Here is a 24,487-nt window from a genome sequence, read left to right as displayed (position 1 = left end):
TTTTTAACGACCAGCAAGAACCAGATACAGATTTAAGTCTCATGATGAGCCCACAGTATATTTTCTCCTTTTTAAAAAGCTGTAGGCTACTCCTAAATAAAGGCGTAGTCATTTTGAATCTTATGTATAAAATCAAACCACTCAGATAAGAATAAGACTCCAGTCATATCTGTAACCTTATAAAAGAAGTTTTATTGCACATAGAGAGAGGGTCCTCTCACGGGTGCTGCCATGTTATGATCACATGACCAGCAAGATACTATTTGCCTAATCTCAGTAACCACCCTGTTATTAGACACTTTCATTCATGGATTAACTTAATCATGATTGATTGTGAATAGTGACTTTCTACAATAGCATCAGTAACTCAAAACTACTGCGTTTGGTGTCAAGTTCAAAACAACTGCGAGTACTTTACCCATGATGACCTCCCTTCCACAGCAGCAAAAGATTGCATATTCGAGAACTGTTAATTAAACAGAGCGCCTTTTAAATTTATTTAGTATTGGTGAATAATTAAGGTTCTGTTCCCAACCCTATTTAGGGGAGGAATAAGAAAATGCCTCCAAATCACCACCTACATTTAGAAATAACAACACAACAGACAGAATGTATACCTTCCCCTCCTTTATTGGTAAAATTACAAGTTCTACTAGGTTTGTGTTTTTCCATTTATTTGCTTTTTTCCATTGCGTCCCTCATTCCTCAAACCCGGCTTTGAGACATCTGGGTCACTGTTCACATGTTGTGCTAGGTCACAAGTGATGCTGAAAATGCCGGTCGAAATAGACGTCCTTCGACATAAAACAGGAGGGAACAATATTGACAGAAAAATCACATGTTGTCAGAGGACAAAGAAATACCCAGTGCACTCTAAGAGACCTTAAGTACAAAAACAAGTAAATTCTTACAAAGGTGCTGAATTGAAATGGCTAATGATTGGGGTCATATTCACAGGAAAATAAATGAAAAAAAGTAAGAGTACAGGAACAGCAACATTATCTTTTTTCCCCTCGTAAATATTTGTGATTTTGGTCAGAGGAGGCTGATTTTGCCTTGTGTAATTCATATGTACGGTATTTTCTCCAAGTCTGAATGATTTCAAAAACATTTCATTAATGCAAAGGAAAAAAAACAACACATTGGAGTTATACCACCTGTTAATGCATTTAGATATACAAGTAGATATATGTAAATGATTAGAAAAGAAGTCTAGCCTATCAAATCATATACTGAATTCATTTGTGCTGGAGTAGTGGACGTCTGAGAGACTAATACAATAGAAATAATACAGGATCTACAGAACAGCCTGACGTAGATGGAAAATAGCCTGTTTTCTCATTCTCCACTCTTTCCTCTCTCCGACAAAGGAGGGATGTGATCAAGGAGAGCAGGAGAAAGACGAGATGTAACTCAATACTGGCAGTATGCATCCACCAAAAGGGAGAGCGCGTTTAAATAGTGGCGTCGCCACTAGATTTTTCATACAAATGAGCAAATGAGAGCATAAGGAAATATAAGGGAGAGACAACTTGTTTTTCCACCAGCAGCAGTCTGGAATTTCTTTTGTTTTAAGTGCGACTGGTTAAATCTGGTCACATTTGTCTCCTTTTTGTTTTGTCAAAACTATATAAGACAAATCAAATAACTCGTAGATGGCAGAGACATGTGTGTGTATGTGAATGTTTGCATGTACTGTTCTTGGGAGGGATAAATGGTCGAAACATTAACGTGTTGATTTACAAGGGTATCGATGGCCTGTTTCCAGTTCTGAAGCTCTAACTGGCCAAAGTTTAGAGCTGGGTCATAAGTGAATGGATCTCACACTATGGATTCATACTGTGTTTGTGTGTCTGTATCAGTCCTTGGGTGCATCTGCCAGCTGATTGGTCCAATGGTTAGTTGCCGCCTCCACAGCACTGGCCGCTTCTGCCCTGAGGTGCTGTCTCCTGTAAGTCGACTCCTCCTCTGGCCCGTCCGCCACTCCCTGCCCCACCCTGCGGTTCGTTCTTCGGAAGCTTCTTGGCTATAGAAATTGAGAAGAAAAATATAAGACATTTCTTCATAAACATACTAGGTTGCTTTGATCTGAATTAAATCAACAGCGGTATTTGAATGATTAGGTGTGGTGTCTAGTTGAGCGTCTTTGTGGCAGGGGAAGCTGGTGTCATGTTGCTGTGTTTTGCTCTGTGCTTGAAGAGAGTCGTACCAATAGCCATGAAGATCTCGTTCACGTTCATGGCGGTCTTTGCAGACGTTTCCATGAAGAGTAGGCTGTTGTCGTCTGCGTATGCCTGCGCCTCCTAAACAAAGCATGCAGATGTGTTAAAAACATTTGGAGGCAGATTTATAGAGGTTGTTTTGCGTTCATATAAACGTACCTGAAAATCAACAGCTCTCTTGTTGGCCAGGTCTGCCTTGTTGCCAGCCAGAGCAATAACAATATTTGGACTTGCCTGACGCTGCAACTCCTTCACCCAATTCTTTGCTCTAGTGAATGTGTCCTAAGAGAGAGAGATAGAAAAAACAGTTGAGGAGTAACTGTTAAACAAACAAACAAAAAGTTAAGGACCAATCATAGATCAACAGAAGCGTCTAAAGTAGGGCTGTGCGATTTATCGAACGATACGAAAAATAACATTGAACTTAAACGTGATTATCGCTTAAACGCGATTCTTAGTGCGATTATGAAATCGCAAAGGCTGCTATTATTTTTTACGCTCAGCTTGTCAGTGAAGCATGTCTCCAAATGCTAATCCATCTGAAAGCACTGCGAGTTTGAGTCGCTTATAATGTACATTTGAAAAAGCAACATGCGTTAAACATCTTTCCAGACATGAGAAGCATTTATTAACATCTTGTCCAACAAAAGACAACATTTAATAACATGTTTGTACTCCAAACTCACTTCATAATGACAGTTGAGCATCCTTCTGTGAGATGATGTGGCGTCTTACACAGAATAAGGCAGTTGTGTGTTTATTAGTCATGTTTAATCAAAGCGTTTCAATCTGTTTATTCAGCTACAGCTATATGACGTGTTATCTACTTCTACTGCATGACATATTTAGAGTTTCTGTGCAAGAGCGCCCTCTGGCTTTCAGATGGAGTAGCATTAACTACTGATCACAGAGCCGTACAGCTCTGACAAGCTGTGCATCAAATAATCGCAGCCTTTGCCAAATCGCATGCAGTTTAATCATGATAAACCGTGCAGCCCTAGTCTAAAGTGAACTGCTATGTTCTTGAACTTGTTGAATGGTTTTGAGCACCTACAGAATCATGGGTGACTTGTAGGGATGTCAATTTAATGTGTCAATTTAGTACAATTAATCATTTTAATGCATTTAGCCAAGCCCAAGACACAAACCCGTAACTTACTGTCTAAATGCAAAGCATGTTGGGAATGTATATTCAATGCTTTACCTGCTTGCAACAATGTAATGTCAATTTAATAGTGCATGTCAAATTATATAGCTTACGCTTTATTTTAAGGTGTCAGTGTTACAGTGTAATTATACATTTCAGTACTGAGTAATAATAATTAACTGCACGTACTTATTATAGGTTTAGGTTAGGATGAGGGTTTGGTTTAGTGTTCATTGCATGTAATTATGCATAATTTATAGTTATTACTACAGTAACTACATATAACGTGTAACAATGACACTAAAATAAAGTGTTACCATTATATATACAGAACACAAAGGTTTGGGGTTTAATTTTTTTAAAGAAATTAATACTTTTATTCAGCAAGGATGCATTAAATTGACTAAAACTGACAGTAAACGTATTTATTTGAATACATTTCCTATTTCAAATAAATGCTGTTCTTTTGAACTTTCTATTCATCAAAGAATCCTGAAAAAAGTATGAAGAACAATAATATTAAGCAGGATAACTTTAATAGTTTAGATTTCAACATTAATAATATGAAGAATTGTATCTTGAGCATTAAATTCTCATATTAGAATGATTAATGAAGGATCATGTGACACTGAAGACTGGAGAAATGATGCTGAAAATTCAGCTTTGCCATATATTTATAATGAACTGATATCCCTATTTATTTACTAAAAACACATACATATGCATGTTTTTGAAAAGACTTAAAAATATAGTATTTTACAAATTACAAATTAATAAAACACTGTATTTTAAGTATCATTAACAAAAAGCCATACATATACTACATACATTAGCTTAAGGTTGCCAACAGGAATTGCATCGCCACTGTGACTGTTGCTTGACTTTGAGCAAAGGTCTGACTCTATCCTACAGAATAATAATTAACCCCGGCAGTCAGTCAGGTAAAACCTTATTATTCAGACCTTACCCTTCTGCTGAGCACAACGCTGTGATGTCAGCCTTTGCACGACTGACAAAGTCACATTGCAGCTGAGGTGCCACGCAACTCTCAGCTGGTAAATGATTGGCTGTACAAGATCCAAATCTGACTTAAAAGGTTTTGATTTCATAATCAGGGGCACTCACTGTGTTAGTAATATCATAGACGACGATGGCCGCCTGGGCTCCTCTGTAATACATAGGGGCCAGGCTGTGATATCGCTCCTGTCCGGCCGTGTCCCAAATCTCAAACTTTACTGTTGTATCATCCAGACAGACTGTCTGTGTGAGGAAAGCAGCTAGAAGGGAAAGAAAAACAGAAATGTTTATGACATGACGGCAATGTGTATCAGTTTGTACGATCAAAATGATACTTTCAGCACTTCCTTACTGCTTAGCTATTTAAGGCTGGACGTGCAGAGAGGAAGAATGAGAAACATGCGTCATCATGATCAGGCCATTTAGAAGGTATTTGACATTTTATGTACAGTTATGTGGAGCAGGATTCAACAAAATGTTCTGCCACTCATCACAGCTGCCTAGGACAAAATTTTTGGTGTTGTTGGAGCCAATAGCCGTATGGGAAGGGCTCTGAAATGTAGTGCAATTGTGCTTTGGGCGACTCGAGTTAGAGTCCTGGTTCGCAAAACTTTTCTAATCCCACCCCCCTCTCGCTTCCTGTCTACTCTACACAATCCTACCGCAATAAAAGGCAAAAATACATCCTAAAAAAAAATAAAAAATAAAACCTTGTTGTTGAAAAGCTCAAATCATTACAAAGTTGCTTTTTGTACAAAGCTTTCATCAGCAGAAGGGTTGGACATTAAATCACAAAGGGAACAGAAAGTCCCCTTTAATATAATGTATCTCATTACATTTGCATTTCACACTCACTTTAATTAGTAATAGTGCTAAGGCAAACATCACTATTACTCAATTGCTCACAAGTTTTGAGTCAGCAAGTTTTTTTTTTTTTTAAGGAAATTAATACTTTTATTCAGCAAGGATACATTAAATTGATCAAACATGACAGTAAGGACATTTACAAAAGTATATTTCAAATAAATGCTGTTCTTTTGAATTTTCCTGGGGGGGAAATATATAGATTATATGAGATGATACCCTAGCAAACATCTATCAACATGCTAACAACCACTAGAACAAACCACACAGTAACACCTTGGCAACCACCCAGAACACTTCACATCACGACTGTCCAGAAAATTCCGATTTTAGAATACACGCTGAAATGACGCAGACACAGGAAGTGTGCGGAAGCGCAGAATAAGAAAGACCATCGATATTTCTAATCCCTTCAACCTCAAACTTTGTGCTGAGTCAGGTGCCATGGTCACATGTTTGTAGCTCACATTAATTTCTCCAAAGCACTGCGTGCTGCGATCTTTGACCTGCTCACTGACGACAGGATGATGGCATTGAAGGAAAATATTTAGAAGGACAAAAAAAAGTGCTGAGAATTTCCTTATTGTGTAAGCATGCGGTATCCTGCCCGTACCAAATGTCACTCCCAGCACTTTTCTTTCCTCGTGTCTGACTTTATTCTAGAATCTTTTGCTAAATGTGAGACTGAGCCCTGATGGAACAAATCCACTAATGTCTATAATCTAACTTGCTTAAAGTTCCCCTAAAACACTGACAACTTAAAAATGGAGGGACACAATAGCACATACACTCAGGAAATCCTATTGTTGACTGTTTCCCTTTCCTTCTGGTCACTGAACTATGTTCTCTGTCCATGTGAATCAGTGGATAACATAAATCTATCTTTTAAATAAATACCAATTCAAGAGGTATACAGCATACACACGTTTGGTTAAGAGATCAGATATGTGCACATGCATAACTGGTTGTCTGTTTAATACTCCAGTATAACTCATGTCGTAGTCATGTGATTAGCAAGTAAGAACCAGATTGTCTGCTTCAGAGCAAGCCCAGCCCTTTCACCACACATCAACACCAGCCACACAACCTCATATATGCAGTGTTCAACACAATCTCACTGTTGTTATAAAATATTATCCCGTAAATAATCTCTTAAACAAGACATATTCAACAGTTTCACAGCATATTCCCCTTAAAGTCCATTAATTATGTTAATCAAGGTTTTTTGCACCAAATATTTTAGAGAAGTTTCTCTTTAAAATTATCTAGGCCAGTGTTTCTCAACTGGTGGGTCGCAAACCAAAAGTGGACCGCAAGACCGTTGAGTGAGTCGTGGAGTGTGCCGTCAAATAATAACAACAACAAAAAAAAACGTAGTTCTAAATGTTTTTCTGATGCAAGATCTTTATTCTGAGATGCGTGCATGAACGCTGTTCACTTCTGTCAGTCGCAGTTTAAGTAAAATAACTGCATTGTCCTGATTCAATATCTATGGTCAGATGAGATGTTGTCAGGCTATATGTCAGTGTCATTATTATTTGTTATGAAATAAAAAGCCTCTCACCTCAGAAAAACAAATTTCCTGTCTTGTCAGACATTATACTACGCTCGCACGCAAATAGAGACGTGCGCTGTATGTCACTTCTCATAATTTCATTTACTCTTCATATATAGAGTACGCAACGTCTTAGGTACCAATAAATTACATAACTGGCATGTCGTGTGTTAGATTTGCATGATGTTCATTCTTTTAATTAGGATCAGTGTTCATATGTCTAACAGTTCATGTTAGCATTGTGTATTTACCACAATATACTCACTGCAAAGTTCTTTTTCTTTCTTCGCTTAGGGGTAAAAAGAAGTTTGAAATACGTGAGCAGCGTTATACTTTTAGTATAACAGTATACCGTATAAGTATAGTTAGTATGTATTCTCCTCGACAGACTGAACAGGAGAAATGAACCGGAAAAGATCCACATCAAAGAAGGCAAAGCCTCAGCGCACACCTACCTAGTACATCATCTGGTAGTACAAAGGTGTTTACCAGCCGTAGAAAACTTTTCTGGAAAGTTTGCTTTGGCAAGCTGTTTCGAACTCCCAAAACGAACTCCAAACGAACTTTGTTTTGGCCTGATTTTGTTCGAAATGATGTTGCATCAGTCCGTTCTTCAATTTCGCTTGAAATATATCGTGACCTCAATGTTAGTTTCCATAACCTTAACCCAAAACACCACTTTATTTTCACTTTGTGTGATTTTCTATATTTTTGATGACTGTGGTGGCTCATATCAATTTACTAACTTTATTGTATTAACAAAAACTAGTTACTGCTATTTAATAGCCTTACCTTATATTGTATTTTCATCAGTGTTAGTGATATTCTTACAATGTATATGTATGTTAAGTAGTACTTGTGTGTTTAGCTTGCGGCTTAATGACCATGGGAAAATGTGGGTCCCACGGCCAAAGCAATTGAGAACCATTGTTCAAGGCAGTCTTTGTTACTGTGCCTTTAAAGCTATGCCAATGACCTCTTTTGCGATCATCAGGGAAAGTCAAGTCAAAAATAATTATATATATATATATATATATATATATATAAAAAAAACACAAATTTTCTAAGAAATAAATGTCGCATGAGAGACTATATTATTAGGGAAACATTATTAGGGATGCACTGATATTACAATTATGCCTGATAATTGTTTTTATGATATAGTAGATAGATAACTGATAAAATTCCACACTAAAAACCAAAATCAATCATTTTAAAGCTACAAGTGAATTTAGGCATCACAACATTATAATGTACAGCATGGATATTGAATATTCATTGATAATGGATATTTATTTCGAGATTTGCAAAGACTACACTGTTTTTTTTTTAAAAGACCAACCTTAAATGAATGTTAGATCTAAATGCTAAAATAGGCAGAAATGAGCATCAAAAATTACATATTCAATATCAGTCAATACCGATTAGGTACTGATATATTGTGCATGCCTTATATTTTTCCATGTCTTCTATCTTTCATGCCATAGCTGAAGATAGTAACTAGTGAGGAGTTTGAGGCCTGTATGCATTCATGTAATGAGAGTTCATATTCAAAAATGTGAGGAAAATCCTCCATCCTTAGAAAGAATAAGCTTGGACATTAACACGGTCTGGCTCACCTCCAATAGTGCTCTCCTGATACTCGTGGAACTGGCCTTTGACGAAACGGAGCACCAAGCTGGACTTGCCGACGGCAGACTCTCCTAGCAAGACCAGTTTAAACTGGCAGATTTTGTTCCCGACGGGGGCGGCACCATTGGTCCGCGCTGGTCCACCTCGCCCCGCCATGCCAACAGGCTGGACAACAGGAGAGGAGAGGGCTGACTGGATCTGAGAGTGGTCCTCACTGGATACGACAGGGTCCTGAACCAGGATCAATGGAGCTCAGGGGAGGACAGGGTCAAGAGAGAGCGAGAGAGAGAGAGAGAGAGAGAGAGAGAGAGAATCAGGAGAGGAAGTGAGAAAAAGATGGAGAGATGGCCCCAATTGGATGAATAAACCTAGAGGAAAAAAAGGAGAAAGGAAGTTGATCAAAAAAACATAAATTACCTGATATAATTGGTCATATTATAAAACATTGGACTGTGATGTTCCCGAGTTGAGTGAACGGAAAGGACGGATTCATTACAGGCCGTTAACAGCTATCACACCATTCCAGTGCACTAACCATTAACCAGCCACCCCATAATGCTCCAATAAAACTCACTGCAACAAAACAATCCCCTTTACAGATTCCACCCACACTGTGCCGCAATTACAGTTAAAAGCATCAATACAAAAAAATGCTAGGTAAATATCAGAGTGTCATGTCACGCATATACTAACCTAGTTCCCCAAATAATCTACACTTATCAGTGATCCAAAATAACCTGCACCGTATCGACTGAAAAGGTGCTGAAAAAGGGTCAGGACCTGTTTTTTTTTGTGTTATGTGTATATTTGTTATTTGGAGCTCTACACAAAGCAACATTCAGCTCAGCTTTGGGCTGAACGAATTGTGGACTGTGGCGTAACATTTTCTTTATACTTTCAGATTGATAAATATAATGGCAGCTGGGGGGGGAAAGTATTTACAACTTCAGAAACATTTATTTTTGTCCAAACTGGGTTTCAGTGTTACGTTTTGTTTATTATTGACCGATATATCGATTTACCGATATTTTCCCCAATATTTAAGCATTTTACCATAATCGGATATCGGTTTTGTAATATCGGATTTACCAATAAACGCCACCATCTTGTGGGTGTTTTGAGAATTGAGCGCAGGATCGCCATTACAGCGTATCATCATAGCCATTAATGCACAAATTAGATGTGTTACATAAATGCCTGAAATGTAGCTAGTTTATGCAGCTTGTCTCTAAGAAATAGAGACAAGCTCACAGAGTCACATAAGATAATCCGTCAAGTCCTGTCTCAATAAAGATGTAACATTGCATGAATTAAATAATACAGCCATGAATGAGCACATGTTGGAAATAAAAGCGCTGAATTTAATTCTCTCTCTGTTGTCTATGTTCATCATTAGTCTCGTGAAGTCGTCTGCATTTTGCTGTTCACTCAGCGGGTTGATGCTCAGAAAATGCTCCAGCACGGCCACCGCATGTAACTTTTAACAAGATTCACTTGTTTTAAAACACCGTAATTATATAAACATTTACTATATAACCATTAATTCGCTAATAAACATCCAAGTAAACACAACTCTATGGAAATTAATTATTTATTATCTCCACGAGTGATCGCAGTTTGAGTATAGTTCTGTGTAAATGCATAGATTAACAGCACTTTGTCAGCAGATATTTCATAATATAGAACAACAAAAACATTATTAATAATTCTGATATAACATACCAGTTGAGAAATGCAATAAAATACAATGTTTTGTTTGTTATATTCCAATATTCCAGAGAATATTATTCAGTTATTTAACATTATCCAGCGAATTATTCTTCACTCTTTAGCCTATTAAACAGCTTATAAATCTACTAAAACTGAAGTTTAAAATGAAGTATTACATTTCTGGAAAGTTGATATGACTCCTGTCTTTAATTTATTTTCTCCATTTGAAAACATTAGACATTCTACATTTATTTTGCTTATTGTTAACAGTGTTGCTGCTGATGCTTTTTAGAAATAAAATTATTTTTGTAATATGAAGTTTAAAATTAACATGAAAGACTACTAATTTTCAACAAAAACAGTTTAGTAACAGTGCACTTTTTTATTTTTTGCACTTTCAGACCCCTCTATTTATTGGTGTATAAATAAGATTTGTTTTGTTTGAACAAACCCTAAAACAAAGGAGGGTTTGTTCAGTTCAGTTGTGTTGTAATTGTGTCAAAAACAGAAGTATAAAAGTAAATAAATATCAGTTCTGCATATCGGTTATCGGGCACATAAACACAAATCATTGGTATCGGTTCTAAAAAAAAAAAAAAAAAAAAAAAAAAATCAGTATCGGTTGATCACTAGTTTATTATAAAGTTCAGTAGATTCTCTGTAGCCATATACAGAGAGCAGAGGTAAAGTAGATCACAAAAACAACTGAGCAAATTAAGGTGAGAGGAAATGAATGTGATTATTACAAGAGAGAGAGACACAGCAACTCAGTCTGAGGTCATTATTTCAGCTTGTTAAAGACCGGGCCAGATATTCTTTCTGCTGCAGCAGACACAATAATGAGCAGTGGGAGAGAAGAAGAGAAGATAGATGTCAATAAACAGATGGATGGACCTCCTTACTAAATATAAGAATATTCAGGAATTGAGGCCTGGGCTATCACAAAAAAAAAAAAAAAAGTGATTATGAAGAGCGAGATGTCGCTGCCAACATCAGGTCTTGAGGTTCAGTCTAATCCAGAGCATGTGACGGAGGTTTAGAATCACTCTCACACACAAATTTCTGCAAACTACATCTTCTCATACTGTTCAACATGCTTTGCACAGAAAGTAGTAAAACAGAAACACAACAAGAATGACAAAAAGGGTTGGCTTGACTATACAGCTAAAAACGATGAAACAGGCCATCTGAATATATGATTAATCTCGCTCAATATTTGTTGTTTCTTTTTCAAACATTTATTGCAGCTAATTAGATTCAAAATGTTTAAAGTTAAATTCAGTCATAAAATACAGCAAAAATCTAGTTGTTTTACATACTGGCTACATTCACATTGTCAGTTTTTGGGTTCAACAACAGCATTTACTTACAGGTGTGAGTCTCGAAAGGTCCCACTCAAACAGCAACTAACAGTAGTGTCTGGAATACTGAACGTGCAACGAGAGTCAAGTTCATATTCTTATTCTCTTACCATCAACTAAAGCAACAGTGACCAAAGTAATATCAAAGATGGCGACGTCCATAAAACTGAAAAGTCTCATCACTTGTTGACGCAACAAGAGTCCAATTGAGCCGCATGTTCATCCATCAAATCTAATGAAGATTTGTTGCTTTAGTTGATGGTAAGAGAATAAGAATATGGGCTTGACTCTCGTTGCACGTTCAGTATTCCAGACGCTACTGTAAGTTGCTGTTTGAATGGGACCTTTCGAGACTCACACAGTTCCGTTCACACAGAGCAGGTTACTCCCGCAAATAACTGAACTGTGTAAACCGTATTAAAGGGATAGTTCACCCAAAAATGAAAATTATCCCATGATTTACTCACCCTCAAGGGGTGTATGACCATCTTCTTTCATACGAACACAATCAGAGATATATTTAAAAATATTCTTAGGTTTATAATGGTTGTGAATGGGTGGCAACATTTTGAAGACAAAATACATTCATTCATAAAAAATGAATCCATACGACTTCAGAGGGTTAATAAAGGCCTTCTGAAGTGAATCGATGCATTTGTGTAAGACAAGTATCCTTATTTAAAACTTTATAATGTAAAATAACTTCCGGCGCGACAGCCATGCGCATTCAACGTACGTCCAAAAAGCGTTAACTTCCGCGAAGTAGTATACAATGCTATGACTCTCTACACTACGCCATGACATACTATGCTATGTCCTATGCTATAACACATAGTACGCCATGTAAAATAATCTCGTTATTTTACATTATAAAGTTTTAAATAAGGATACTTGTCTTACACAAACCCATCGATTCACTTCAGAAGGCCTTTATTAACCCCTTGGAGTTGTATGGATTCATTTTTTTTTTTTTTATGGATGGATGCATTTTGCCTTCAAAATGTGGCCCCCCATTCACAACCATCATAAACCTTGGAGGACTAAGGATATTTTTAAATATATCTCCAATTGTGTTCGTCTGAAAGAAGATAGTCATATACACCTAGGATGGCTTGAGGGTGAGTAAATCATGGAATAATTTTCATTTTCATTTTCATTTCAACCATCCCTTTAAAAGGAATTGCTAGTTCAGCCAAAAATGAAACTTCTGTCATTGTTTACTCACCCGCAAGTTGTTCCAAACCTGTATGAATTTGTTTTTTCTGCTGAACACAAAAGAAGATATTTTAAAGAATGTTGGTAACCAAACAGCTCATGGGCCTGGGCCTCTTTGACTTCTATAGTTTTTTTTTTCCTCCATAATATGGAAGTCAGTGGGGTCCCTGTTTGGTTGCCATATTCTTCAAAATATCTTCTTTTGTTTTCAGCAGAAGAAAGAAATTCATGCAGGTTTGGAAAAACCTGAGGATTTAGTAAATGATGACAGAATTTTCATTTTTGGGTGAACTATCCCTATAATATAACATATCCCTATATATATATATATATATATATATATATATATATATATATATATATATATATATATATATATATATATATATATATATATATATATATATATATATATCCCACCAATATAACAATGAAAAAATATTTACCCAATATATAGAGAATTTTAATATATGAAGAAAAGTCACACAGGGACATCCATGAACATCTCTATGTAATGAATAAAAAATGAATCATTAAATCGATTTGTTGGACAGAGCCAACATTCCAACTATTGTGTTGTATTTTTATGGTAAATCAAAGATATTATCAAAAAACAAAACAAAAAAAAAATTATAATACTTGTTTAATGCTAGTGTAATGACTTTAGGAAACTTAATGTCCAAAAAAATGCGTTAAAAATGAATAAAATAAAAACCTGAAATATATCACTCAGCTGTAAAAATCGCACTACAGATTAATAACGAGGGCAAAGAAGCATCAAAACATGGGAGTAACTGCACCAGAGAGGGAGTGGAGAAATAGAGAGTACGTTCAAAAAATACTGATGTGATTTTCATGTTCTGCTTTACTGATTTTTACCAAATGACCGAAGCATCTTATTAGCAGATGGACAGACATCATAATGAAAACTTGAAGCAGTGCATAATGGAGTTCACCATGTCATTAATGACATCAGACACCCACCACGGAAGGATGTTTTTTACCGTAATGCCACTCTGAAACCAAGTGACCAAATTCCAGGCAAAGACAACAACGAAATTCCACAGAAGCTCTTCACAGAGAACCGCTGTAATTTACAGCAATTTAATCTACTACTATCAAAACTAGAGACACCCTTTGTATGCATCTGTCCCTCAAATGTTGCTTGTTTTGTTATAGGGTTTTTTTTTTCCCCTCATTGTTGTCTTTGTTCTGTGAAAAAGAAAAAACTAAAATAAATGTTAAAAAAAAAAAAAAAAAAAAAAAAAACTAGAGACACCCGATTCACTTCCTGTCATCTATCGGTAAGGCCACCGTGCTGATACCTGTGAATACATGTCGGCCTGAATCGCTGGCACCAGCATTCCAATCATTGTGGCTCATTTCCTTTTTATGCAAAATCGCATGCTGAATATACAGTTCTGTGGTATGACCCTTAAATCCAACAAGAAAGAGTGCAATAATACTGTCCCTCCCCCATAAACGCAGTTCACTGGGAGGGAGGGATCTCATCAGTGTGGAAATAGGAAATGCTTTTCAGGAAACCGACCAGCTGGAAGGAAATCGCATGCATCACCAACATGGGAGCGCAAGCCGTCCCGATCATAAAACAAATATCTGAGAGGGTGTGTTCGAGAGGACGGTCTGTCGGTCTATCTGTCTAAGAAGTTGTTGCAATTTTGCAGAGCAAACACACAGATAACAACACACCCACACCCTCCCCAACGCCTGGAAGGGCAAAATGACACGCTCAACAGCTGCATTCATTAATAATACAACTTAACAGATGCTTTTATATGCGTCTTGCAATAAAAACTGTGTGCTCTCTATCAGACAATGGCTTTTTTTCCATCTCTCTGTCTGTTTGTGCCGGCATGTAATCTACGGCATGTAATCTGCTTTGTGCTCCAATCGTTCCTGTTCATCGCTTCAAGATCAGTTCAAACATTTCATCTTCGGTTCAGCAGATCTGGGTTATTCTGACACATATTAGTTGGTTTGTACTTTTAATAAACATGTTTCCACATGCCCTGGTGGTAATAAACATTCCTGTATGTGTCTGTTTTTCACCATGGCCTAAAGACTAAGGGTATGTTTACACGACAACAATGTACTAAAAACGGAAAAGTTTTTCCTTTTTTTGTTTTTTTACGTACAGACAACAACGTCGTCAACGAATCCGTGTAAACGAATAAAAATGCTGTATTATGCTGCCAGGCCAGTAGTTGGCGATGTTACTTTATAAAGAAACACTATGCGCCTAGAGACTGAACCACAGACTGTAAAAAAAAGATGGACAACGCACCTTCAGTCTCTTCCATTGTAGTAACTGAAGCTGCCAGTGTGTCAGTATGGCGCTGACATCTTGAGTCTCGAGTCTGCGCATAGTGAACTTAGAGCCCGAGTTTGCACAGTATTGAGCGCGAATTTGAGCCGTGATATTAAGGTCCCACCCACAGTCCCACCAAATCGGTTAATACTGCAGAACAACACATTATGTCAGTGTGAAAACCAGCTCTGGAAATGTAGAAATTTAAGTTAAAGCTCCAATCTCCTCCCGAAGATCCACAGAAAAGTCCGTTGGTGCTCCAGTGACTACTTCGCTCAGAGAAGCTGTCAATCTCAGCTGTCAATCATGACGCCTGTGTTTTTACAGCATCAAATAACTAACTTAAACTTATTTAAAGAACGAACACTTTAACTAACATCAGCGTGATAACTGCCTAAAATGGCAGAAACCATCTTTGGAAGGAAAAATATTTGACGTGTAATTTGACTGTTTATTTTGTCCCACGTTCATTACATTAAATAGAGGGCGAGTTTTTGACCTATACTGCATCCAACCACCTCGGGGTGATCGAGACGCTTTGGCTTCACTTTTTCAGGACTTGTGTGGCACGCTTGGACTGAACATGTAATATGCATATGCATTGTCACCGTTTTTTTCCACAAATATGCACTTATGTAGTTTACACGGAGAAGATAACTGTATGATTTTCAAACTTCCCGTTTTCAAAAGTTTGCATTTTCAGGCCCCCAAAACGCTGTTGTTGTGTAAATGAACGGCCAAAATGCATAAAAAGTTTTCCATTTTTTAGTTGAAAATGGTGTTGTCAAGGTTAAAATTTTTTAATTTTCAATCACATTTTAACTTTAAGTATTCTAATATTTTATTCTATTTCAGCTAACAAAAACAGTTAACAAAAAAAATTAATGAATTATTCATTTTTAACAATTGTTTTTTTTTTAGAGATTGTACACAAAAACATCAATTTCCACTGAAATAGATTAGTCTAAGATAACAAATATAAAAATGATAGTCATTACAAAATTACCTCTATGACTATTCCTGTAAATCACAATTTTAAAATTCCCTATTCATTTTGTGAACACTGTTTTAGTTAGTTTTTTAGTGATTTAACGCTATGCCAGCTTCCAGTGAACCCTGTGTAAAACAATATAATTGAAATAGTCATAATCATAAATGGAAAGAGACAACGAACACTCAATGGTAAAAAATAACCTTGATCACACATTGATCACACCCTGGTTTCTCATAAAACCCTCAATAACAACACATACTCATAAAAGTCATCTGCTAAAGGAACAACATAGTAATGGCCATTTAAATCCAATGTGGAAAGAAATTTTAATTTGATTGCTTTAATGGAAGAAACACAAAAACAGCCTACTTGATGACCTAAAATGCCTCAAGCAGTTACAAAGCATGCTGGGAAAAGCCACTATGCTCTCCAGAGCAGAACTAGGAGATGAAAGTAATATTCTGTTCCTGTTTGCTCACCTGCAGTGACAGCCAAAACAAGAAAGCGGCACACAGTAAGCGAGATACATTTCCATCATAATGACATCTCTTTTTATATTAATTTGCATCATGTTATTTTAAGCAATAAGTAGATCCTAACACATTAGAACCAACCAACCACAAATATGACGCAACCCTAGATTCGATATTTCAAAGACACTGACATTACGAGACTGTAAAACAGCGCTAAAGAAGGCAGGTTTCACAAGTCATGTGTGCATCAAGTGCCTCCACTGAACAAAAGTTCACCATGTGCAAAAGGACAGTGGACAGGTGTTATACAAGTAATCAAAGTATCAAAGGTGAACATTTATAATTGACAATAATGGTTCAGAAATATATATATATATATACACACACATACACACACAAAATATAAGTCTGGATAGGTAATATGATTAATTTAAATAAACTTATATTTCAGTAAATCACAATATCACCTATCTAAAGAGGTGGGGTGCTGTCATAAAAGCATATTATCATTCCAATCAAACAGCTCTAAGCTCATATCAATGCATTTGCGATCTTAAGTGATGACTCATCTAGCTGACCTGTCAATCAAGCCTCCTCAGGCCACATTATTGACTTCCTCATGAAGTCCGATGTCTTTCACTTCTGATCTGCACCCCCACGAGCTCTGACCACAAGCATTCAACTGAACGCCGGTGAATCTGCTACACTGATAAAAAAGAAAACGGGCAGAGCTGCAAAAAAGTTTTCGAAATAGATTAAAAAAAAGACACGTAGATATATAAGACATGTAGACGTTTGCAGAAGTATCACCTTATTTATCGCAATACAATCTGCGCTTAGCGACACCACAGAGATGTGTGTTCGCCTGCATCACAACGGTCAAATGATAAGCCATGAAGACAAGGAAGCCCTGCTGTAGATGGTCAAACTTCAGAGCTGCTGATCGGGGATCTGATCAAACACACATATGTATTTGTACACACCCATATAAGCCTTCTCCATTAAACTGAACTTTGCCGTAAGATTCATATTTAGAACATGACAGATAGAAAGAGAGGCCTGAATTATTCCTTTATTATGTCGCTCAGGGAAAGATCCAGAGGAGCGGCTCAGGAGCGTCATGAGCATCGGCTAACAGTCTTGACAGTTCATCTGTATCAGTAAACAACGACCGGCTAACAATAACCTACCAACAAACATATGAATACTAAAAACAGACAGCGGTTACCTTGAGATATGAGTGCGGCGCTTTTCTCTTTCTGTCAAATCCCTGACTGTCAGAATGAGAGAAAATTCCCCTCCAGCCGCCTGAAGCGTCTCCTGTCGACGGGCCTTGGCCTTCACTTCCGCTTTAAGGGACGAACTTCCGTAATCCACCTTCTTCCGAGGAGGAGGGGCTTGTTTTTGATATACGTGGTGATGGCCAATAAAATCGCGGTTACATTTCTCATCCACAACAAGAATATAATAAATTTTATATATATTTATATATTTTATATATATATTTGAAATATTTGCCTATACTTTTTCTCATTTTATTTGTTGAAATGTTACATATTAAAGTATACTTTTCCTTAAAACTATTTTAGAGAGCAATTAGTTTTTACATGTTTTGAGAGCAAGTTTTTGTGTCATTCCCAAAATGGATTTTTTTTTCTTTTCAGAATTATAATTCAGACACGACGCATTTATTTTTCTAAACTGAAAATTTGACTTCTAGCTGTGTTAGCCAGAGTCTTTATTAACTAAAATGAACACTGTTGAAATCATTCTTTTTAACTGAAATAAAGCTGAAATAAAACAAAATAGGCTATATTAGCCTACACTTTAAAGTAAACTTAAAAAAAAACAAAAACGAAAATGAGAAATGTTGCCTTGGCAGCATACTGAAATGAATAAGTTTAAGCTGATGTAGTAAAATGTCTAAAATTAAAACCGGAGGAAAAATAAATAATACATAATCATAATAATAAACAAATATTAAAAATGACAAAACCACATAGCTAAAATTAAAATGAAAACTGAAAATATAAAAATAAAAGCTAAATCTTTTAGCTTAATAAAGATATTAATAAATACTATAATAGTATATAAATGATAGGCTGCTAAAATAACACTGATGAAGCCCAAGGCATATCCAACATTTTCTTTTAAAAATTTAGCATGATGTATTTTATTTGTTAGCCTAGCCAATTTGTAATTTGCCCATTTGTCTGAAATGAATTGATTTTCTCTTTTATAATAATAAACTAAATAAACAAAACTTTAACCACTTGATAACCAGTCATTTGAGGACCAACAGGACTCTGCGGGCATACAGTCATTTCATATTTATCAATAATAAAGTAGCCTAATAATATGGCTTCCCCACAGTGGTTATTAAGCAAGCGGCAATATCAATATTTTAGTCTGATCTGAACTGACCCTTGTGTTGTCAAACCAAAACAAATGCATGAAACAAGATCAGTGACTCAAGGTCATGTACTAACCCATAATCACCAAGCTGGGGCGCTACAGGCTAATTAAACTTTTATTAGACCCGTTTTTTGTTTTATCTCAAAAGCTTTTCCATATTTTTTATTAACAGAAACAGTGAGTATTTATATATTACATTTAATTAAACACGATTCATTTTGTGATTACAGAATTTTCAAGAACTGTTTGTTCTTCAATTAAAACAATAATTAGAGAGGAAAAGGATCTCGTGTTGTTATGTTATGTCAGGGGTGTAGCCACTAGCTATTTCAGACGTGAGGGGGACACAGAAATGTCAAGTATAATAGGCCTACCAGTTTTTCCTGACCTTTGTCTAATTGACAGGTTATATTTTACTTATCTCATGCTTTTAATTGCCTAAGAAATTAAATACACTGCTGAACAACCATATTCTCTAATAACATTTCTAAATAACATTTTTTTATTATTATTTTGTTTATACTACAAACACTTGTACATTCATTTCGGCGTTGATAGTGTTGCTATTGAAACGCATACATTCGAGTCACGAACCGCTCCGAGTATAAAGTCACAGCTTTTCCAAATGAGCTCGTTTTGATTCAGGAGGAACTGTAACGTGGCTGCTGTTTTGTCTTGACTCTGCATAGCATGAAACGCGCTGATGACATGTCTGCGCGAACAGGGTGTACCGGGGTATGTAAAAACATACATTGAAAGGCAGAAGGACATTCAATCGCATCCCTCGGGCCGAGGGATATGATTGGACAAACATTTTATGGTCAACAACATATGAGAATGACACAGAAGAGAAGATATTGTTGAATTAAGTCGGTATTTTTGCTTTGTTTTTGCGCACAAAAAGTATTCTCGTCGCTTCATAAAATTAAGGTTGAACCACTGCAGTCACGTCAATGGTTTTAACAATGTCTTTAGTACCTTTCTGAACCTTGAAAATGATGATTTTATTTTTTTTGTCTATGGACAAGTCATATACCTCTCAGATTTCATCAAAAATATCTTAATTTGTGTTCTGAAGATGAACGAAGGTCTTACGGGTGTGGAACGACATGAGGGTGAGTAATTAATGACAGAAATTTCATTTTTGGGTGAACTAAGTCATCATGGAATTTATATAAAGTAAAAAAATTAAAAAAAATCACAGAATGAGGCAGAAAATATGCTATATTTTACATTTTACAGTTTCTTTCTATACTACAGTTTCTAGCACTGCATTATTCATATACTTTATTTTAGGAAAATATCCCGAGATGGCTTGAAAAACACGTACACCAACACGCATGTTGTCGCAATCATGTGTTTATTGTCTTCGCTTTTCATCAGTTAAAACGTTTCTTCTTTTTATTCAGCTACACAGCGATAGCTGGATGCCTTTGTCCATAAGGGATTTCCTGGAACACCATGAGTCCGTGAAACATAAATTATCATGTTTAGCGCTCCATAATGTTCACATAGCTTCATTTTGGATAGGAATAAAATGTCAGGTCATGCACAGAATATAGATTTATTCACATTGGCCCATGAAAACCTCTACGACATGAACACACTTGCCCGAAAAAAGTGCGAGGGACGACTATACATTCCTCGCATCTTCTACGTCAATATATGATGTTTTTCGCATTTCAAATTAAAGTTCTAACATTTAATTTATTATTAATTTTTTTAATACATTTTTATGGCATCTTTGAGGACCACTGAAGACTCCTCCCCTATAGTTTCATTACGCATATTTGATATGTTTCAATGGGCTACAAACTCTGTCATTGTGCCTTTATTTTGTCCCCACTCACATACTTATGTCAAATGAAATCTGATCTCTTCTACAATGTGTTAGATGCAACAAACATAATTACCGCCCAGTGGTATATGTAGAACTATCAGTGAGCAGTGTGTTATTAAAGTTGTGCGTAGGTGGTGAATACACATATGCTGCCGTTTTCTCAACAACTGCTTTATGCTGTTAATAATGCGCTAAATTTTACTCAGACACACAGCAACTGTTTCTACTCATTATCTGGGAAATATTATGCGTTCAATAAATGAATACCTTTAAAAACACATTTCTTTCACTATATGGACAAAAGATTGACAATATACAGTAGGCCTACTTTATGCTTTCTACCTCAACGCCTTACCTGTCCATATGCTGACAAGACTCTACCCCGTCAGCCAATGTTCCAGCTGCATTTCAGATAAAACAACAGAAAAAGATGCACAGTCTACAAATATATAGATATAGAAATAGATATCCTTTATGAAATGTTGATATGAGGCATTCATGGGCCTGGGGAGGAACTGAGAGATAACAGGTTGTTAGTAAGATTATCCCACTACCAAGCAGCATGTGTGGGTAGCCTCCTGCGGCTAATGATGTGTCTGGAGCCCTGATGTAGACAGAAAGAGAGAAAGAGGGAGATCGTGGGCGTCTAAAGAAACATCTCTTTGGAAAAGATCTGTGCAGCATAGCCGTTCTCAGTATGTGCTGTTTAAACTAGATTATTCCAGTATCTTTACTTAGATGTAAGGTTAAGTATATTCTGATGTTACAGTCACATAAACAGAATAATAAAACAACAGTTACCATGTTGATTTCGGATAGTTTCTATGAAAATGATAACACAATGTTCTCTTCATGTGACAGTGTAAAGCCTATAAATAATTGAAGGTTAGATTTTGTGAATATTTTAGATGAAAGACCAAGAGGATAAACAGCAAAAACATTTTTTCACAGCCTGTTTTGCTCATATTTACCAAGGGTGCCAGTATTAGGGGAGGACACTGTACTGTATCTTTCAATCTATTGAGAGAATTTTTTTATTTATTTTATGAGAATCGATCAGCTTGAGAAATACTGTAGAGCTAAAACTATTGCCGCTATCAGCCACAAAGCAGCTTAATTAACTGCCAATACAATCTGTTTTTTTATTTAAAGGAGGACAGCCTGGTTTCTCATGTAATTGGCCAATCAAACCTCTACTCCATTAAATGAGCAACGGGTGGCAAACAAATTTATGGTTTATTCTCTGATGAGAGCATTTTCAACAGGCAAATTCATTTTTTACAATCGCAAGGCATTTAATTTAGGCAGGTGCATCGGAGAGATAAGAAAATGGAAGATTTATTTAACAATATAGGCATGAAACAGGCCCAGAAAAGACATACTGTACATAAATCAATCTTTTTTTCCAAACTTTCTGACAATGAAAAAAGAGGATCAGCAACAAAAATAAATGTATATTGTTCTGCACATGCTTTTATAAATAATCTGTGTGTGAGAGACACACAATTCAAGTAGTTTTTGGTAAACTTATACAACTATATCTATATAAAAGAAGTTATTTTAAAGAATGTTTTGGTTACCATTGACTTCTATTTTATGACAAAAAAAAGACATTTCTCAAATTATCTTCTTTTATGTTCTACAAAAGAAGAAGTCATACAGGTTTGCAGTGACATGAGGGTGAGTAAATGATGACAGAATTTTCATGTTTGGGTGATCTGTCCCTTGAAAACGCAAGAGACATAAAATATTATATCATGCAATTAGGTACATTTTAAAGATTTTCAAACTGAAAGAGTTTTAAAGTGAGGCTTTGAAAAAGATGCAGCGTGATAACAGCCTGGAAATTCTGGCTCTTCGTAATATATGACTCAGTCCTAAGGGAACCTCGTCTTATACAAAACCTACTCGGTGAAACTGCCAATGTAAAATCAAGCCATATGGAGTAAAATAAACCCAACCAGTGGAAACTGATTTAACCTAAATACAATTAAGCATGACTCATACTGACCTTTATGTCCTACTTTAATCAAAAAAAGTGGCGATTTTGAAACAATAGGCACGGTTGTGCACATTATCGTGCATATTTAGCATAACCCATGTACGCTGCTCCCACAATGCATTGCATTTGGCTTAAATGGGGGCATTATCCATGCAGTAGGCAAAGAGCATGTTAGACTACTCTTTTTAATATGTCCATCACTCCTGCTCAGCGTTGGCTCAATCAATGTGTCGTTACTCAGCAGGTCCTGGTTTCACCTGTTTCTCTCCAGTGGACGAAACGATGGGCTCAAGTGTGTGAACAGGACTTGATCCCACCAGATCGTTCTGTCTTGGGCCTGTAGGGAAATGTAGCAAGCTGGAACTACAAATCCCAGAATGCAAATGTGAACTGACTGCTATGAGAGGCTCTGATGGGCCGGTTGGTGTAACGGATAAATGGATGGGTGTGGGCGCCCTGGAGTGCAGGTCAGAGGTCATCTGCGCGTTTAGAGATGGATGTGACTGACTCTGGATGTTATGGGTGCACACAGACAATGTGTTGCTGGGACCCCCAGTCCTAACCTGAGGCACCAAACCACTGGACGGAAAGGTTGCCGCCAATCCCAGGAGTGACCCACCAGTGCGGGGAACATGATGTCCTAGATAGGGAGAGTTTGGTGTGGTCTTAGAAGTCTGATATGGGTTTGGCTGACTATCTACGCCCAAGGTAGCAATCCTTTCCTGGTCAGGGCAGCATGGAAAATAGGTTGAGTGAGAGCTGGGGGCTTGATTGAGGAGCTCTATGTCCCCTTCCTGCCCCAAGACGGAGCCTCTTTCCTGGGCATGGCTGATGCTGCAAATGCACGTGTGCCTGGATCCTAAAGAATCTCTCAGAGAGGGATCCGGCTGCAGGCAAGGACCGGCCGACATGTTAAAGGCCAGCCTTGATGGCCAGTCGGCAGTAGAGGAGGCCACGTTGGTGCAGTTGGGTGATGTATGACAGTTGAAAGAGCTGTAGGGAGTAAAAGAGGAAGTGAAGTGCGGTGGGGTCACATGTGTATGCAGGAATTGCATCATTTCGTGGAGCTCCTTGGTCAGTGAGGACACTTCCTGGTTCAGGTGGTTCATCTGGAACAGATTCAAATGTTAATGTCAGAATATTAATAAATGACACATAACGGTAACAAATGTCATAAATAAGAAAACCTATTTTATTTCTGTTGATTTGAAAGAGGTGTATCCTCATACCTCTGTATTGAGTTGACGGAGACTCTGTCTGACTTCCTCTGTCTCAAGGAGAAGGTTTGCGCCAACCTGAAATGGGTCTAAAAGGGCCAAATCAAGTAAGAAACTGACAGTTTTATGTGCAGAATTATCATATTATCAGATATATCAGTTTCACTGGGATCTCAGTTTTTTTCCCCGATTATTGCGACCTAAATTAATTGAATTTGCAGAAGCTTTTCTCAATAGTTTTTTAAATTTGCAATGAAATGCACCAATAATAATTATAGTCTGTGTATAATTAGAGTCAATGAAGGTAGGAGTACAATTAATGGTGGCCTAAATGTGCATAATCGGTGTGTTTGCTGTACATGTACAATAAAACACTGATAACTATCGAAAATAACATGCGCTAGATAATAATAAGCTGCTAGAATGGCAGTAAAGGTGTTTACATGCAAAGTGACAGTGGGTAATGGGCAAACCATTTTTGACCTTTATTCATA

At 36.8% G+C, this 24,487-nt stretch overlaps 2 protein-coding genes across 3 annotated transcripts in view; both read right to left on the bottom strand.

Moving 5' to 3' along the window:
- Positions 1–612: 612 nt before the first annotated feature.
- rab5c (RAB5C, member RAS oncogene family) lies at positions 613–17,900 on the bottom strand. Its single transcript, XM_051887580.1, has 6 exons — positions 17,748–17,900; positions 8,425–8,805; positions 4,495–4,646; positions 2,382–2,504; positions 2,210–2,303; positions 613–2,026 (listed from the first exon to the last, which is right to left on the bottom strand). The coding sequence occupies exons 2-6, from the start codon at positions 8,591–8,593 to the stop codon at positions 1,899–1,901; spliced, it is 666 nt and encodes a 221-aa protein (XP_051743540.1). The 5' UTR covers positions 8,594–8,805; positions 17,748–17,900; the 3' UTR covers positions 613–1,898.
- A 4,093-nt stretch (positions 17,901–21,993) lies between these two features.
- kcnh4a (potassium voltage-gated channel, subfamily H (eag-related), member 4a) overlaps positions 21,994–24,487 on the bottom strand; it is a 28,596-nt gene continuing 26,102 nt past the window's right edge. For both annotated transcript variants that reach the window (XM_051887514.1, XM_051887513.1), the window contains 2 exons: positions 24,006–24,082; positions 21,994–23,885 (listed from right to left, as the gene is read on the bottom strand). In XM_051887514.1, the coding sequence (XP_051743474.1) occupies positions 23,010–23,885; positions 24,006–24,082 (953 nt within the window). In that variant the 3' untranslated portion in view covers positions 21,994–23,009. The remainder of the gene's footprint in view (positions 23,886–24,005; positions 24,083–24,487) is intronic.

Source organism: Ctenopharyngodon idella, chromosome 3 (genome assembly GCF_019924925.1).
Source record: "Ctenopharyngodon idella isolate HZGC_01 chromosome 3, HZGC01, whole genome shotgun sequence".
Classification (NCBI taxonomy): Eukaryota; Metazoa; Chordata; class Actinopteri; order Cypriniformes; family Xenocyprididae; genus Ctenopharyngodon; species Ctenopharyngodon idella.
This window is presented reverse-complemented; position numbering and strand designations above follow the sequence as displayed.

Bases quoted from the DNA above. Each gene is read 5' to 3' on its own strand.
- rab5c (XM_051887580.1), bottom strand. From the start codon at position 8,593: ATGGCGGGGCGAGGTGGACCAGCGCGGACCAATGGTGCCGCCCCCGTC. The intron at 4,647-8,424 runs GTGAGCCAGACC...TTTCCCTTCTAG, and splicing joins TCAGGAGAGCACTATTGGAG to CTGCTTTCCTCACACAGACA. The intron at 2,505-4,494 runs GTGAGTGCCCCT...TCTCTCTCTTAG, and splicing joins TCTATGATATTACTAACACA to GACACATTCACTAGAGCAAA.